The sequence below is a fragment of the Adiantum capillus-veneris genome, chromosome 29 (genome assembly GCF_014529385.1).
Source record: "Adiantum capillus-veneris isolate H3 chromosome 29, ASM1452938v2, whole genome shotgun sequence".
Classification (NCBI taxonomy): Eukaryota; Viridiplantae; Streptophyta; class Polypodiopsida; order Polypodiales; family Pteridaceae; genus Adiantum; species Adiantum capillus-veneris.
Window position 1 is genome coordinate 24,595,284 of NC_140959.1, and position 19,010 is coordinate 24,614,293.

General features: G+C 43.4%; 1 protein-coding gene across 3 annotated transcripts in view; it reads left to right on the plus strand.

The window, feature by feature from the left end:
• The first annotated feature begins 157 nt into the window (after nt 1-157).
• The window catches only part of ALA2 (aminophospholipid ATPase 2), a 125,360-nt gene continuing 106,507 nt past the window's right edge, over nt 158-19,010 (plus strand). For 2 of the 3 annotated variants that reach the window (XR_015187080.1, XM_086505239.1), the window contains exons 1-2: nt 158-397; nt 597-726. Coding sequence is in view for 1 of the 3 variants with exons in the window: in XM_086505239.1 (XP_086361365.1) it covers nt 602-726 (125 nt within the window). In the remaining 2 variants the exon portion in view is untranslated. Of the gene's footprint in view, nt 398-595; nt 727-19,010 lie in introns of those variants that run through there. The other variant, XM_086505240.1, reaches the window with a different exon arrangement.

The window sequence follows — 19,010 nt, forward strand, 5'->3', positions numbered from 1 at the left end:
TGAATAGTCCAATGTGATCCCAATTTTCTTTTTGGCTTTAGGTATTTATTTTAATGATTTGTCAAATCTTGGGTAAGGCAATTTGCTTAGGGGGGTACTTATGACCCCAAGGCTACTAGTATATAGGCACCCCAAGCCCCATTGTATTATATCAATTCATTGCTGGTTCATAAGTCTCTCTCTCTCTCTCTCTCCCCCTTGGTCCATCGCTTCCGCATCGTCAACTTTGATAGAGTCTTTTTGGTGCTCCAGGGCACGGCTCGTCTAGGCGGCTCTCTCTCTGCTCTACTTCTTCCAGTCAAGCATGAGCAGCGGCGGGGCACTGAGAAAGCAGGCATGAATTGGGAGAGGGCAAGCTGCAGGGAGCTTTGTAGCATGCAGAGCAGGGACTAAGGCGGTAATTCCTTATCCGTCAATTTCTGGGATTTTAGCCTTTAAAGGATTCACATTGTACTGGGTTTGTTTAATAGGAAATCTGTCAAAAGTCTTAATTACCGTTTTTAATTAGATTTCTTTATATGGCCTCTTTCTATTAGAATTGCTTTCTTGCATTGCCTGGCATGCTCATTAATGTGTTGCGTATTGTTTTGGCATAGGTCTAATGAAGAGAATTGTGTACATAAATGACCGCGCCCTATGCCTAGATTCATTTTGTGACAATAAAATCTCAAATACAAAATACACAATCTTTACCTTTATTCCCAAAAACTTATGGGAACAGTTCGGGTAAGCAATTTATTTATCCAGTTTTTCTTGAATACGATGTAATTATTGCTTTCTTGAATTATCTTAATAAAAATTGTTCTAACCAATCATAATGGTTTGGTGTACTGATCTTCTCCTGGTTAATCATAGTGAAATTCCCTGTGCTCCATGTGAAGTAGTTGATACTAGTTTGCACCTACTCTAGAGAACCGATGACATGAACCGGTTTCTGGGCAGCTTTTTGATCAGGTTTATGCTCCGATGTTGAAGCCGTAATGCACTGCTTTAGCTTAGGCACTTGGTATTTGGCACTTGGTTTGAACTTTGGCTATAGGCTAATTTTCTCTTGTGATGAGTAGTGCAGGAGTGTGCAGCTTATGGTTAAAAGAGTCTTAACAATCTCTTTGTGCATGCTCCTTTGCTTGTATAAATCGAAGTAGTTAAGAATCATGGGCTCACTTTAAGTGAGGGGCTTATTGCTGATGTTTTCACAAGGACAAGAATTATTAGTTTGTCTGATCAATTCCTGTGGTTAGAAGTTTAGTGTGCTTAGCTTTTTGTGTAGTACGTTTATGCTGGCCTCCATAGGCATTTGAGGTGACCACTATAACTATTTTAGGTGAGAACTGTGTTGTATGTTTGTATCAAGACTTTGTAAGCATCATAGGTAAGTCATTCCATTTACAGTGCTTGCAATGATTTAGATTTTTGGTGGTGCTGCACACTTTTCAGTAGGTGCTTCTTTGTTTATTCTGACTGAGACCTGAGGCGTTGGCAATTTGTAAGATTCTTATAGCAGACAGATTAAACTTATCCAAAATGGGCTTGTTGTGGTAAGGGGAAACGGGCTTGTGTGGTGAGGGGAATGATATTGGGTAGAAGCCACCATGGTTCCCATCAAAATTGGCATACTCTCATCTATTCTCTGGCAGAAGTTTGGATGCACTGTTGAAGGTTATGCTTTGATTTGTTTTCCTTTTTTGCACAATGTTAAGGCAGGGTGCAAATAAGCAAATGCCCTGTTTCCCCAACTTTGTGTTCATAAATCAATACTTCTGTCAGAAAAACTAATTGGATCTGGCTCTTCAAATGCACTGTTATGTGAAACTAGCTAAAACATATTGTTTATCGCTTACGTTCGGTGTGCCAACAAGGCCACCAGAGGTATACTTTCTACATCTGATTATGGCTCATAAATAATTCAGCATAAACATGATACGCCAGCTCTAGGCAAGAGCTAGTCAAAGGCTCTGTAAGTTGATGCAGCCAGTGTGTGGAGTAAAACTCTCCTAGAGATCCTGCTGATGCCTCCTCAAACCAATTTAGGTTTAGGTGCATGTTGTCAAGGTAGTGCCCTTTGCCCAATTGATTGGACTTTGACACTTGCAAGGGATTTCACTAGAGACACACACACAGGCTTTTCCCTGTTACTTCAAATGCCTTCTCTCACTTTCTTTAGGAAGTGCCAATGTGTAACAAACTTGGACACCCCAAGTCAAGATTCTACTGCGACACAACAGAGATTCACTTCAAAACAGTTCACAAAGATGACATGGCCCGGCGTAGTTCCTTGCCCAGAGTTATTGGCCCCAAAGACTGGCGCCCCTTTCGGTATTTCTTTTTATATATATCTATCTTCAAAGTATAAGAGAGTAGGCAGGCGCTCACTCTCAGACTCTGCGTCCAGATGCTCTGAGAAGTGAAGCCTAGCCCACTTATATATAAGTACAAGGGATGCCCAAAAGCAGAGTCCCAAAAATCTTTAAACTCAAAAGCTTTTAACTCAAAAGCAATTGTCCCAAAAGCTGCCAGCAAAATCAGCCAGTGCAATTTACGCTGATTCGTACGCAATGCCACATCAGCCATGTCAGCGCAATTTGCAAAAAATTGCCACCTCAGCAATCAACACAATTTGCGGTGTATCTACAACTGCCACGTGGACTGTCCGTACAGTCAGTCTGTCGGCGCAATTCAAGGGTTCCTGCAGGCTGCCACGTCATCAGTTTGTGACATACCCCTCTCTTGAAAGAATTGTAATTGTCGTCGATTATGCCTGCAAAAATAGACAGAGGCCATAAACTGTCTTAGTAGACACTGATTGTTAGTACCGACGCACTAGGCACGACACATCTAGCACATGTACCGATCCGACTGTCACATCACTTGACATCACAGGACATCACTTGACATCACATGACAAATCACATTCAAATTCATTCCAAATCTTAGACCATGATTAATCGGCAATGTATTTAGTAATCGCATCTAGATCCAGTCAGGACCTCACAGATGCTTGATTAACTAATCCATATTGCAATCAAATCTATAGAGATTTATGAGACCGAAATGCTGCAGTCATTTCGTCTTTCAGTTCCAGCACTCAAACAAGTCAAGTACAACTAATCAATATCATTTTCATTTTCAGGAATTCCAGTTCATAAATAAAGTCATACAACATAATACTGTCAGCCAAGCAGTATGCCTGAAACTCAAAGGGACATGGGTGATTCTATATCAAAAATCGGGATAATCTGTCAACAAAGGAGCGGAGTGACTCCCCTCTTGTGCAAGCCCGCTGCACTAGATTCACCCATGCTGAAATCGGGGTTGTATCGGAGTAGACTATGCTAAACCGAATGCTTCAAGGTAAAGTTCCAAAATTTGAGGAGTATCTGCTAGGTTCTTCTCCTCCATCCACTTCGCATCCAATGCAGGATAGTTCTTGAATTTAACCAAGAACAGTCTGATCACTTTACCTTTAATCTTTCTATCTTTATGTGCCAATATCTGTTCTGGAACAAGTATCTCCTTGCTTTCCTCCAGTTTGGGTTGCTCATCTCGCTCCCCATCATCGGGCACATCGCCTTTAAAAGGCTTCAAGAGACTCATATCAAAAGCATTGTGAATTCTCCAAGTATCAGGCAACTTCAGTCTAAAGGAGACATCATTTATCTTTTCCTTTATCTGGAAAGGTCCATAGTACCTCATGCTAAGCTTTGGAAAAAGCCGCTCCTTTCTTTTTTACTTTCTTAGGCGTGTATACTCGAAACGTAAGAGCACCCAATTGTCTTCCTTTAATTTCAAATCGCGACGGTGTCGATCTGCCGCGGTGACCTGTAAACGGTGGACAATGGCATTTAGCAAGAATCTTTTCCCTCAACGGCTGTGTAATGCACAAGATCGTTTTCTTCATCAAGTAGCCATTCCGTAAGGAATATCCCGCTACTACCTCCCCATTCTGTATTGAGTGAATATATCCGAAAAAGCTGGATCTGTGGCGTACTGATCGACCGTGTCCTCGAAGCTTCTATGATGAATCGCGGAAATAGCCAAGACTAACTGCTTCCGGGACAAAGCATCCGCCACCAAATTCTTCTGTCCCTGTACATGGACAATCTGGAAGTGAAACTGTGACAAGATGTTAGCCCACCGCATCTGCTGCTCTGTAAAAACGCTTCTTCTTTGCATAAAACATGTGATCGTCGGAGTCCGAACTGTTTGAGGATGACTCCTCTGTAGAACTGTTAGAAACTGGGCGAAATCTAGGCTTCTTTGCCTTTTTCTTGCCCTTTCCAAAGCTTTGCTTTTTGCTTCGCTTTTTGCTTCGCTTTTCTGTCTTCTTTGCTCGAGTCAGAAGAGCTAGAAGAACTAGAAGAAGAAGAAGAAGAAGAAGAAGAAGAAGAACTGGGTAGTCCTTCAAATTGTACACGCTTCTTCTGCTTTCTTACCGATGCATAAGAAGATTGACGACTCAAATAACCAGAGAGGTTCTTTTTTGTGCTTTTCTCGTGCTTTTTGGATTTGTTGTTTGCGTCCAAAAGCCGGCTGATCTGTGTCTGAACCACCTCTTGTAATTCTTGCTCTGTAAACATCCTCGGAGGAGGAGGTTTCTTGATTGCCGGTTTGATGGGTGGTTCTGTGGCTTTCTGCTACTGGGTGTGTACTTCTGCGATGGATTGCTGAGACAAAATTTTACAAATTTTGGATTCTTCGCAATTTTAATCATCTGCTTTGTTGCCTCGTCAACCAGTTGTCGATGTTCCATCTCTTCAATCTCAAATTGAGTAGGCCAATGTGGGCCGTACTCTTCCTCTCTTTGCTCATGAGAATCTTCTTCGTAATCTCCTCTCGCATTCGCAGATGCAGAAGAAGTCGACTAATTCTTGTTGGAATTCAAAGTGCCGAGGGAAAGGGATCGGATTTCCGGGTAGAAGAGAAATTGGCTGCACTCTGATACCACTATAACAAACTTGGACACCCCAAGTCAAGATTCTACCTCGACACAACAAAGATTCACTTCAAAACAGTTCACAAATACGAGACGGCTCAACGTAGTTCCGTGCCTAGAGGTATCGGTCCCATAGACTGGCGCCCCTTTCGGTATTTCTTTTTATATTAGTCTGTGTTCAAAGTACAAGAGAGTAGGCAGGCGCTGTCACGTGACACATCCAACCCTATGTGTCCGTGGACAAGCTACATCATAACAAGGGTTCCGTCAGTCCGGTTAGTCTAGATTAGAAGTGATCTGGCACTTTTGTTAGTCTGCTTGCAAACCGTGCATGCCCAAGCACTTAGTGTAGATGCATATCCTCTGGTTGCACACAGCATGATCATAAGCATTCCCATCAGAATCCATCAGAATCCTTCAGGGGAATTTTCCAGTGCATTTAGCCTATTTACCTATTTTTGCATTTCACTTATTATTTTTAAGTGACTTTTGTTGGAAAGTAGGTAGGGCAAATTGAGTAAGTTTGTATATAAGCAAACCTAGACTAGCACTAATTGGCAGAAGAGGTAGCAGGAGCTCCATCGCTCAACAGACAACTTCTCAGCAAGAACCTCCATTGGTGGCGTTTTACCTCCAAGCAAGGACTCATATCCCCTAGCGTTTTCATCAAGCATCCTCGCTAGGCATCCTCAGCCCCTAGCGTTTTTCATCCTAGCTTCATCGCCAGATAGTCCCAACCCTAGCGTTTTTCCTCCAAGGAACTATCACCATAGACGAGCCCCCTTGCCGGCGTTTTCAGCATATCAGAATTACCCACAACTCTTGCATTTTCAGCAGAACATAACAACAGATTTTCAGCCATAAAGACGAGCAAAGGCAGGGTTTTCTCTTGCGTTTTCAACCGCAGTAGAATTCAGCCTATCAGCGTTTTTGGACAGTAGATAGGAAGCGTCAGATTTCAGCCATTTGCGTCTTTGGACAGCAGTACAAAGGCGTCAGTATTCAGCCCTTAGATCGGTCTCGCCATCCCCGTCGTCGTCATCGACCTAGCCTAGACTTGCATCAGTTACATGCATCCACTTTGTACCAGTTTGTGCAATCAATCGTAGACCACTCTCGCCAACGAGAGTGGGGCCTTCGGAGGAGGGTTTTACAACGTCTTGGTGTCGTATATCTCTTCTCTCTCTATCTCTCAATCTCATACACTTGCATGCACAGTGTCCGTTCGCTTTGTTTATGATCATTGTACTCTCTCATTAAGAACGGAAGGCTCTTCCTTCCATAAGAACAAAAAGGAACCTTGAGCACATTATGGAGCACTCGTCTTGAGAAAGAACAGCATTCATTCCGCTGCACCTTACATTGGTATCAAAGCTTTGGCAGTGTTCTGTATCACTCAAGGAAAGAACCACAAGAATCACAAGATTTTTTTTTGCTTGTTGGGGTCACACGAACCCAAGTTCGCTTGGGCGTGTCGATTCCTAATCGTGTTTTTGAAGAGTGACAGGAATCCAAAGATAGAAGGGCTTCTCCAGCCTCCCGTTGTGCCTCTTTTCACTCATTGAGAGCGGACCGTGCACTTAGCGGCCGGCCAATTGACGTGAGGTGGGAAAAAGAAACCTTGGTGTGAGCGTAAGGCCGCTAAGGGGTGCGCCCGAGGAAAAGAGCAGAACTCGGGTGAAGAGAAGATCTTTCTCAAACACAGATTGCAAGCGAAAGAAAACCTCAAGAACCTCAAGACCCTCAAGAACCCAAGGACCCAAGACCCTCAAGAACCCAAGTTCCTCGTGAACTTAAGAACCAAAGATCATAGTGCATGATCATCACCCGAAGCGGAATGGATACTTCGCATACAGGTGATGAGCATGAGAGAGGCGACGAAGAGTTTTCCCCACCAAGAGATTTTTCCGACCCTCCCCCTTCTCCATCTACGCCACGAGTTGTACCAACTTCCATGGAGGCAATGGTCAAGTCGATGCTGGACATGATGGCCCAACAACGAGAAGCGAATCGCGGAAGCGACTCGCATTGCCTTGGAACGCGAGCGCGATGAACGAGAAGAAAGAAAAGCACAAAGACAAGAGGAAGCTGAAGCAAAACGAGCGGCCTTGGAGGCCGATCGAGAGGCTCAAAGAGACCTCATCACTCAAGAATTGGTTCGACAAGTTCTTGCCTCGAAATCTGAACCAGCCAAAGATGTTGGTAGTTCCTCAAGTGACGCAAGCCGGGATGCGGACTCCAACAACCCAGTCACAGAGAAGTTGACTTTCAGTAAGTATGATGGTAAGATGGATGCTACGGTTATTCATTCTTGGTTGCATCAATTTAATGCTTATTTTGCGACAACTAAGAAGACAGGAAATAGCAAAGTTTTGACGGCAGCTAGGTACCTTGCCGGTGATGCCATCAATTGGTACCACGCATGGCAAGAGGCACAGTTAGCCGTGCACCTAGAGGAAGCCGGCGAATTCACGCCCCTTTCCTTCAATTGGGTTGATTTCCAAGACAAAGTCAAGGCGCGGTTTATGCAACCTCAGTACCTCGCACGATTGAACGACGATTGGCGCGCTCTCAAGCAAAATGGTATGCCGGTTATGTCTTTTTCTAATCGTGTTTTTCAGCTAGGTACTCAATTACGCAAGTCGGATGATGAGCGCAAAGAGGCATTCCTTTTTGGGTTAGACGACTACATTAAGTTTGATGTAGAAGTCTTTGATCCAATCGATCTCAACAAGGCGGTAGCGATTGCTCTCGCACAGGAGATGAAGCACAACAAGGGAAAGCATAAGGAGAACAAGGCTTCCACAAGTACCTCACAGACTTCTTAGAACCCTCAAGAATGGTAAGAACGGTAACTCTTCTAACCAGTCTTCCAATAGTTTCGCAGAAAAGAACTCTTCCAATGAACCTAAGGGTAAGGCTAATACATTTGCTAAACCTAAGCTCACTCCAGATGAAAAGGTAGCACAAGGAATTTTAGGAGGATGCATCACGTTGGAAGAGCAAAGCACTTATTCTAAGGAAAGTTGTTGTTTTCATTGTCACATTAAGGGTCAGGGTCACATAAAAAGAACATGTCCTAAGCTTGACTCTAATGAATCTAAAGAATCCACAGAACCCACTTCCTCTGTCAATGCAATCACTGACAACACGAGTGTGTCCCAAGTTTCTCTTGACCCTTCCATTGATGAGTCTCTCATTAAATGTTATGGTCATATGACAGGGCAGCGTTTTGTCATATTGTTTGACCCAGGCAGTATGCTCGATGTGATCAGTTCCTCTCTTTTTAAGAGAGCCCGCCTAGAGGTAGTCAGAAATCTCCTCTCGAGGTCTCTGGCTTTGCTCCTGGTATGGACTCTCTCATCACGAAAGAGTGCCTTGATGTGTTGTTTACAGTTCAACAAGCTGCTTTCTGTAGAATTTTTTTTGTCTCTCCTCTCTCAGGATGTGATATGATTGGGCATTCGATGGTTTCATAAGCATAACCCTCTCATTGATTGGGCGACTCTCCCATTGTCATTCGTGGACAGCAAGTTGTTCATTCTCCCTCTCTCATTCCAAATGTGCAGGCGAAGATTGAACGAATTCAGGAAAAGGAGACTCTCTCAGTCTCTTCTTCTCCAAAGCAGGACACACATGATTTGCATGATGATACACATGATGATTTGAATTATAATGATGAGCATGATGATTTGGATGACAATGACAAGCATGATGATTTACATGATCACGATGTGATTTCTCACAAGCATGATGATTTGCATGAAGATGATGTGATTGTTCACAAAGATGATGTGTTAGTTGATACTTTTTCTAGCGAAGCTAACCTCGTTGCAGATTCGATCAATTACGAAGAACCAATCTTGGCTCTCAAGCCTAGGTCCAAAGAACCCTCACAGGAAGTATTATGTGTTCGCATGATTAGTACGCACGCATTGTTGGAGTGTTTCATTCGTGATCGTTTCCTTTATTTTAGTCAGCGTCTTTATGTGATCCCTTTTCCTAGGCATGACATATTGTACGTTGAGCACGTTTCGCTCATGAATGAGCACGAATGTATGCGGATTGTTCATGAAAAGCTGAAAAGTATGCATTCAAGGAAGTCACAATCCATGTTTCTCCCTTGGCATGACACAGTGGTAGAAAGAGCACATGAAAGTATGAGCACCAAGCATGGGCATTTCCGTTGTGAATTGCCACAGTTGATTGCTTTAGATCCAAAGAGAAAGATTCGATCTCATGGTTTGCGTGTATGTGGTGAACGGTTTGGCACTCCGTCTATTTGTTCATTTACATTGCATGCACAGTCTTTGAGGAAGACGAGATTTTTTCCACTCACTTTACCTGGAATAGGTATGTTCATGGTTTTGTGTTGGAAACGGTTTCAGGAATTTTCAGCCATGGAGATTCTTGAAGAAGAAAGAAGCATGACTCTCGACGAAGTTGAAGCATTGAAGGAGCCAGTGAAGACTTTGTGTCGCTTTCGGCGCGGCCCAAAGAAGCAAGCATTCCAGACCTTTAATAAGTTCAAGTACCGCACGACCCACACATCAAAGTGGGCCAGCGAAGAGTCCCTTCCTGGATTCCGGATGCTACTCGCGATCTCCCTCGACGCCATACAATTCGGTAGCAGTACCTCACTGTGAAAAGGAGAGGATGTCACGTGACACATCCAACCCTATGTGTCCGTGGACAAGCTACAACATAACAAGGGTTCCGTCAATCCAGTCAGTCTAGATTAGAAGTGATCTGGCACTTTTGTTAGTCTGTTCGTAGACCGTGCATGCCCAGGCACTTAGTGTAGATGCATATCTTGTGGTTGCACACAACATGATCATAAGCATTCCAATCAGAATCCATAAGAATCCTTCAAGGGAATTTTCTAGTGCATTTAGCCTATTTTACCTATTTTTGACATTTTTCACTTATTATTTTTAAGTGACTTTTGTTGGAAAGTAAGTAGGGCAAATTGAGTAAGTTTGTATATAAGCAAACCTAAACTAGCACTAATTGGCAGAAGAGGCAGCAGGACCTCCATCGCTCAACAGACAACTTCTCAGCAAGAACCTCCATTGGTAGCGTTTTACCTCCAAGCAAGGACTCAGATCCCTAGCGTTTTCATCAAGCATCCTCGCCAGGCATCCTCAGCCCCTAGCATTTTTCATCCTAGCTTCATCGCTAGATAGTCGCAGCCCTAGCGTTTTTCCTCCAAGGAACTATCACCATAGACGACCCCCCTTGATGGCGTTTTCAACATATCAGAATTACCCACAACCTTTGCGTTTTCAGCAGAACAGAACAACAGATTTTCAGCCATAAAGACCAGCAAAGGCAGCGTTTTCTCTTGCGTTTTCAGCTGTAGCAAAATTCAGCCTATCAACGTTTTTGGACAGCAGATAGGAAGCGTCAGATTTCAGCCATTTGCGTCTTTGGACAGCAGTACAAAGGCGTCAGTATTCAGCCCTTAGATCGGTCTCGCCATCCCTGTCGTTGTCATCGATCTAGCCTAGACTTGCATCAGTCACATGCATCCACTTTGTACCAGTTTGTGCAATCAATCGTAGACCACTCTCGCCAACGAGAGTGGGGCCTTCGGAGGAGGGTTTTACAACGTCTTGGTGTCGTATTTCTCTTCGCTCTCTATCTCTCAGTTTCATACACTTACACGCACAGTGTCCATTCACTTTGTTTATGATCATTGCACTCTCTCATTAAGAACGGAAGGCTCTCCCTTCCATAAGAACAACATTATGGAGCACTCATCTTGAGAAAGAACAACATTCATTCCGCTGCACCTTACAGGCGCTCACTCTCAGACTCTGCGTCCAGATGCTCTAAGAAGTGAAGCCTAGCCCACTTATTTATAAGTACAAGGGATGCCCAGAAGCAGAGCCCGAAAAATCTTTAAACTAAAAAGCTATTGTCCCAAAGCTGATCCGTGGGGAATGCCACGTCAGCCATGTCAGTGCAATTTGCGGAAAACAGCCACGTCAGCAATCAACGCAATTTGCGGCGTCGGTACAACTGCCACGTGGACTGTCCGTACAGTCAGCTTGCCGGCGCAATTCTGGGGTTGGTGCAGGCTGCCACGTCATCAGTTTGTGACACAGTGAACATTCAACTTGTTGATTGAGATATGGTGCACACTAACACCTCAGAGAACTGAGATTAATTAATACTATAAATCTGATTAGTAGCATCTCATCGCGGCAGCAGTTGCACATGCATGAAATGAAATGATATATTAACGTCTGCAAAAGGCCAAAATGACCTATGAGACCAATCCGTTACAAACTGGTGAATCTGATACCATGCCTGGGTACAAAATGAGATGCTAAAATGAACCTAGAAGTGCTACTAGCTTGAACTGTGTGGGGTATGTGTGATCTCTGATACAATGGGTGCCCAATACAAGAGGGTGATATAATGGGTCATGAATCTATCCTCATGTATACTTTGGATGTCGAGGTGGTATGGCTTGAATCCTTTGCTGCAGTCTACGTCGATGCTGTGAAGCTCCTGTAACAAACTGCTGACGTGTTAAAGCCCTTAAGAATGGAGTCAACTTGCAGATGCCGGCCGAGTGGCCTAAACCCTAAGAGAACAAGTAACAGAAGAAGAAGTCCTACCAACTTATGGGGGCCCAATCCGATGGGGCCCCAGTGACATAAAAGGATTAAAATAAAGCAGGACCCACACACACACTAAAGGAAATTGAGTGGAACTGATGATGTGGCAGGTTTTTCCAAAAATAACACTGATTGATGACGTGGAAGGCTGTATGGATTTCCGTGTTTTGTGCTGGTTGATGACGTGGCAGGCTGTACGGATTTCCGTGATTTACGTTGGCAGCTTTTTGGCTTTGCTTTTGGACCAGATGATTTTGAGTTTGAAGGCTTTTTACTGTAAACTGCTTTTGGGGCCTAGGGCCTTTAAATATGAGGTTTGGGTTCATTCTCTGGCATGCTTCCTGGAGAAGGTGCAGAGTCTGGAGTACTGGCTTGTACTGTGTTGATGCAATATAAAGAAATACCGAAAGGGGCGCCAAGATTTGGGACCAATACTCTCTGGGGTGGAATTTCGCCACTCTGTGTCGCATGTCGTCTCTCTCTCTCTCTCTCTCTCTCTCTCAGTTCAATTTGTTATTGAAGTGCTAAAAGTCTGTTCAGTCTGTTCTTTTCTATTGGCACCTGGTGTGCGTCTTGTGACAGTGGTATTAGAGCATCAGGCGTGTGCTTTTCTGAAAGCATACCGGTCCCACAAAAGAGCAGACAGAGCAATCCAGAGACTTCTGGAATTTATTCGAGGTATCTTCGCCCTCCAACCCGGACTTATTAGCCACTCTCACCCTTACTTCATCGCGCATCGGGTGCGCTCCCGTCTTCATCGCTCATGTCTTACAGGGCGTAAGCCATTAAGATCACTTGCAAGAGAGGGATCCAAGATTTGTTTCGAGCTGCTGTTTTTCTTAGAGACAGTACCATGCAGATGTCTATAGCTACCAAGCCGCACACTTGCAAGGACTTGGCAAGCTTTCAAGAAAATTTTGCCCGAAGCTATATGGTTTCTTACATCTTCCTTCAGAGTGCAACTTCTGGCAGAGTGGGGTATTCTGAAATGCTTGCCATGGAAACCTTAGCAGATTATAACTTGAAATTTCTCGACATCTCTCAGTAGATGTCTCTTCATGAGCAGATGACTTTGGAGATCCAGTGCGATTACTATCTTGGGACTACCATCGCCGCCAACGAAAACACTCTTTGTCCAAGAGCTGATGGACCATGCTGTGCTCGGCTACGACCCTGTGGAATGAACCTAACCCTAATTTTTGGTGCAGGTTTTAGGATGGAAAGTCAGTGGACTTTTCGAGCTTGATCGATGTCAAGATTGCTTTTTAAGTTTGAGTTTTGTTTGAACTTGTTTGGTGATCCTGTTTGGAATGTGTTTGAAATGGACGGTATCTGTTTTGAACCTGTCTTGGTGCCGATTTGAAATGTTTGACTCTGGTTTTAATACTAGTTTCATTGTTTGGTGATTTGACATCCGGGTGGAGAAGTGAGAATTACTATTTTGGTATTGTTTGAACCTTGGAACGACGCAGGCCGATGCCTGGGGAGCATTTCGTTGTATGCTAGAAAACCTACGAACGAGGCAAACCAATGCCTGGGGAGCGTTTGGATGTATGCTTGTAAAATAATGGTTGTTGTGACTCTCGGCCCGCCGGACCTGGATGGTTATGCGGGAGGAGTATTAAGAAGTCTGAGCAGTGGTTACTCTCAGCACCTCCAAACCACGCAAGCTGCGGTCTGGGGGTTGTTTGGTTGTAAAAGGCCTCTATATCTCCCGGTTCGGACCTTTTTAGGTTATGCGGGAGGAGTGATGAGGGAGTCGTTGAGTATCTCTCGGCCCGGACCTTGTTAGGTTATGCGGGAGGAGTGTTCATCGGCGGCTTTATGTTTCTATGTCTTGTAACATGCATATGTGAGCATTTGTGTTGCATTGTGATGTGCCAACTAGTGAATATTCCTAATTGGATGAGATTGCCTGGATATGTAATTTTAGTGCATCAAGACACCTGTGGCAGATTGATACGGTCTGGGTGTGATGGCTAATTTTACTATGCCGGAATATCAAGAATTTCGATTTGGACGAAAGGAGAAGCTAACTCCTTGATCAAAAGAGCCGAAAGGAGAAGCTAACTCCTTAACAAAAAGAGCAAACTGATTGTCCCTAGGAATGACCCTCGGAAATTTTTGAGCTAACTTGAGTTGTTTTGCAGATATGCTGTAATCGCGGCTCGATTACTCTCTTTCAAGAAGGGGAGATGTAACAAACTACTGACGTGTCAAAGCCCTGAAGAATGGAGTCCACTTGCAGATGCCGGCCGAAGGGCCTAAACCCTAAGAGAACAAGTAATAGAAGAAGAAGTCCTACCAACTTATGGGGACCCAGTCCAATGGTGCCCCAGTGACATAAAGGATTAAAATAAAGCAGGACACACACACACACACTAAAGGAAATTGCGTGGAACTGATGACGTGGCAGGTTTTTCCGAAAATTACGTTGATTGATGATGTGGCAAGCTGTACGGATTTTCGCGTTTTGCGTTGGCTGCTGACTTTTAACTTTTCAATAACAACTGAACACAGAGAGAGAGAGAGAGAGAGAGAGAGAGAGAGAGAGAGAGAGAGAGAGAGAGAGAGAGAGAGAGAGAGAGAGAGAGAGAGAGAGAGAGAGAGAGAGAGAGAGAGAGAGAGAGAGAGACAACACGCGACACGGAATTCCACCTCAGAGAGTATTGGCCCCAAACCTGCAGTTACAATAAAAAGCCTTTAAAACTCAAAAGCTTTTGGTCCAAAACCAAAGCCAAAAAGTTGCCAACGCAATTTACGAAAATCCGTACAGCCTGCCACGTCATCAGCCAGCGCAAAACGCGAAAATCCGTACAGCTTGCCACGGCATCATGTCAGTGCAATTTTTGGAAATCTGCCACGTCATCATTTTTTGCGTGTGTGCGGATCCTGCTTTATTTGAATCCTTTATGTCACTTGGGGCCCCATCAGACGGGGTCCCCAAAAGTTGGTAGGATTTCTTTTGTTACTTGTTCTTCTTAGGGTTTAGGCCCCTTGGCTGGCATATGTAAGTTGGCCCCATTCTTTAGGCTTTGACACGGAGCAGTTTGTGACACCTGCTACGTCAGCAACGATCGTGAAATGCAAAAATGCGTACAATCTGCCACGTCAGCCTGTGAGATTCCATATGTTGCTAGCCAGCGTGTCCGTACAGCTCTTTCCCATGTCATCAAGTCTACACGAGTGGTCATGCCACGTCATCACTTTGTGACATACCCCCCTCTTGAAAGAATTGGAATCGCCCTCGATTACGCCTGCAAAATCAGACATAGCCATAAATCTATTTAATAGACACTGACTCTAACTACCGACGCACTAGACGACACAAATCCAACACTTGTACAAAGAAGACAGTCACGTCATATCACATTCAGATCTCATTCAAATCACATCACAAGACATCTCATGCTAGATCAAATCAATCATAGAAAAATTCACAAATCTCAGACCATGACTGCTAGCAACGTATTTAGTAATTGCATCTAGATGCCTCCCGGACCTCAGTGATGTTGAATTAACTAATCCTTATTGCGATCATGTCTATAGAGATTTTCCACTCAAGCATTGTCGTTTGTGTTAGTGCATGATCTGTCAAGGCACTTACTTTTTGAGTGTAACTAAGGTCTTAGCTTTAAGCCTTAGGGGTTTGTTTACACAAGGACTTTATGCTTAGTTAGTTTTAAAGTCTTGAAGGGTCATATGGCGTGTAGCAGTTTTCGGATGTAACCGACATGCAGTTTTGGCAGTTCCCTGTTGTTTTACTGCTGTTTTTGCTTTGTAGTTAGATTGTGATAATGAATATAAAGTGAATGCAGCACTTTCTTATCTTCATGATGGTGTTTCTCGTTCATCTATTATGCAATTCTGTGTTTTAATATGCAGTCTCCTGCCTCGTTTATCTATACAATGCATGATTCTTGTATTAATTACCTGTTAGGGCTGTGAGCCCCTCTGTGTTTTAATATGCAGTCTCCTGCCTCGTTTATCTATACAATGCATGATTCTTGTATTAATTACCTGTTAGGGCTATGAGCCCCTAAGACTTTGGCGATCCTGCAATCGGTTCGAATTCAGCCTGAACCATATGGCAATGAGGAATACAATAGGGAACTGATATACAAGTGGACATAGACAACCTGAGGGAATTCTCCAATTGGGTAACCCCCGAGGAAGAGTCTGTTACCCCGAGGAAGAGTCTGAGGAATATGTAACCAAGTTCTTGAAGGGGTTCTTCTCGAATTTGCCAGGGAAAATCAAAATTGCAGTTGCTGACAGGGTAGTTACTTCATTTTTACCTTTTGGGGCATGCATATACCTTCATGTTACAGTCTGTATGAAAGGAAAGTGTTGGTACAGTATTTAAGAAGAAAAGAAGAAATTATGTATGAGTGGGTCAGGACAAGGGTCCAATTTACCACAACACTCATATGGAATAAGGTTTCGACTGAGGAGAGAGTTTGCTGCAAGGGGAAGATAGGAAGAAAAGTCTAGTAGTGATGACCAAGAAGAACCTGTAAGGAGGCTTGCTGTAGGAGAGGAAGCTGTTTGGGGGGGGGGGGACTGAACTGCATGAACTTGAACACAGACTGCAGGAGACCCAACCTGCAAACCAAAAAGGCAAACAGACAACAACTCCCACAATAGACCCACTTTTGGGACAGTTGGTTAATGTACTATTGACTCAGTCAATCTTTAGGGCAAGAAGACAATTGCAGTTTGTACCATCAGGAACAAATACTTTACCTTTTAATCCACTCCGGGTAAGAGTACTCAAAACACTTCGGACACCTCCAATGGTTGCACCAAATTCCAAAGTGGGGGCGGCAAAGTTCAGCGGGAAAATTTCTCAAGATGCTGATAGCCATACTGGTCAGTTGCAAACAAGGTGGTCTGGAAGTGGTTATGAGGTGTTACATCCGGATGCAATGAAGAAAGAGCATTTTGCAGCAACGCTGTAGGATAAGGTCATGGATTGGTTCTTGCAGTATGGCATGGCGGCTTTTGCTGATTATAATGATTGAGGCAGAGATTTTTATTAAGGTTCAGGGAAGATAAAACACCTGAAGACATTTTGAAGAAGTTGAGGAAATTGAAGCAGAAAGATTTGTTGGTTGAAAATTGTGCACAGAAGTTCAGAAACTTGAATAATAGGTTGGAAACAACACAACAACCTTCTATGGAGCAATTGGGAGACTATTTTTGTAAGGGGCTCAAAAAGAAGTTCAGAAGTGCAGTAGCAGGGAGACCCCCTTAGCAAATGCACAGGATTTTATTGATTTGGTGGAAGCAGCTGCAAGAGATGAAAGAAGATATGGAGGTAAGGCAGAACTAAAGGAGAAGAAAAAGAAGAAGATTGAGGGTTCAGACTCAGAGTCAGAAACTGATGATTCAGATTAGGATACTGAAGTTGTCACTGATAGTGATGAGGAGGAAGATTGGTCAGAAAAGAAGAAGAAAAAGAAGAAGAAGCAAGAAAAGAAGAAGCAGAAGAAAGATAAGGGTAAGCACAAGAATGAAAAGAAGCATGGAAAGGAAGGAGTAATTGCAGATGCAATCAACAAATTCATTCAAGAGAAATTGCAGACAATTGGAATGAATCAGTTTGGAATGTCAGGAAAACCATATTGTCAGGTTTGTCAAAGATTTGGTCATGAATATGAAAACTATTACTATAATTCAGATTTCAGGGGAAGAAGACCCGAGTATATTACTCAGAAAATGAGGGAGGCAGCTGCAAATGTGGTAGCTCCTCAAGGTGCTAACAAGAGATATCAGGGACCTGCACCTCAAAGAAGGTTTCAAAATCAAAATTGGGGATACTAGAACAGAGGTCAAAATAATATGCAGAGGTCAAAATAATATGCAACAGTTGCAATGTGGAGCAGTAGGACATAGACAAGGTCCTGATTGTGAATTGTGGTGTAGACACAGAAATGATGGAGGCATTCTTATCATCATGTACAACAATAACAATAATAACAATATTAACAGGCCTCGGGAACAAAATCAACAACCTCCACCTCAGCAGCAACAGAGATCTCCAGGTGAGGCTAATATGGTAGTGTTGGAGGAATGGATTGAGAAACAAGAAGAGTTTCCTAAAGAGAAATCAAAACTGATCAGCAGGTACAGGAGAGCAACCTTGCTCAAGAAACACTTAAGCATCATAATTGTGACTGTACAGCTTCCTAATTGAGGATATTACAGAATCCAGTGGATGTACTGATGCCATGGTTGTCACTAGGGCAAAGGCTAAGGTTGGAAAATCCACCTTGGAAGAAGTTGACAACCCGGACAATTTAAACTGGAAAGATTAAAAAGCAGTAAGGACAGGGCCACTCAAGGAAGTGCAAGACTCTCAAAGAGGGGGTGTACCACCTGAGGATTGGAATTTTGTTATAAGATCATTGGATGATCAGGGAAGAAGAACTTTAGAACACAGTCCAAATGTACTGCAAGATTAGGTTGGTGGTAATGAATTTTATGATGCTTCGTTGACAGCTCCGATAAACATCACAGTAAAGCAAATGTTGAGGTTGGTACCTGCATTTTCACAACAACTATTAAAAAGACTTACTAAGGAGTAGGAGGAAAGAATCAGGAAACAAGAATGTATGCTGAGGATTCAGGAAACTATTTGTGGAGAAGCTTGTGAAGTTAAACCTTTGGATGTTGATTACAAGGTACTGGTAGTTGGGGCTTCTATTGGGAAGATACTTTTCTCCGTGTACTCTTGGATGGGGGGTCAAGAGTTAATATCCTCCCGGAGCCGGCATGTAAACGTTTGAATCTCCTGAAGTGGGATCCAGCTCCTTTTTAGGTGAAAATGGCAGACCAGAGGCGAGTTCAACCTTTAGGAATTTTGAGGAATTTGTAGATCTCTGTTAGGGGATTGCACATTGTAGCCAACTTTGTAGTACTCAGGTTGGAAGACTCTGTTCATTCTTATCCAATAATGTTGGGAAGACTATGGTTAAGAGCAACAAGAGTAAAGCAGTTATGTGGAGCAGACTCTATTGTGATCAAAAGGGGAAAGAAGAAAGTCATAATGCAAATGGATGCCAGAAAGGTAATACCATCAGGTTTCAGGGCACTACATGTAGAGGGACTGAACATGGTAGAAGAAATTGGAGAGGATGTAGAAGAAGAATTTCTGAGAACCAATTCATCAGTGGTACCTATTTTTGAAGTGGATGTGCAAAAGATAATGGGAAGATACTTTTCTCCGTGTACTCTTGGATGGGGGGTCAAGCAACTAAGTATGTTTTGCAGCATCAGGATAATGGGTTGAAGTCTTTGATTCAGGAAGCACTGATTGCTCAGGGTAAGCAGTCAACGACCAAATTGGGTAATGAGTTGTTGAAAAATTTACAGATTGGAAACTATTGAAGCAGTAAAGCAGGCAGAAAGAGCTTTTGAACATCAGATGGAAAGAACTGCTAGGG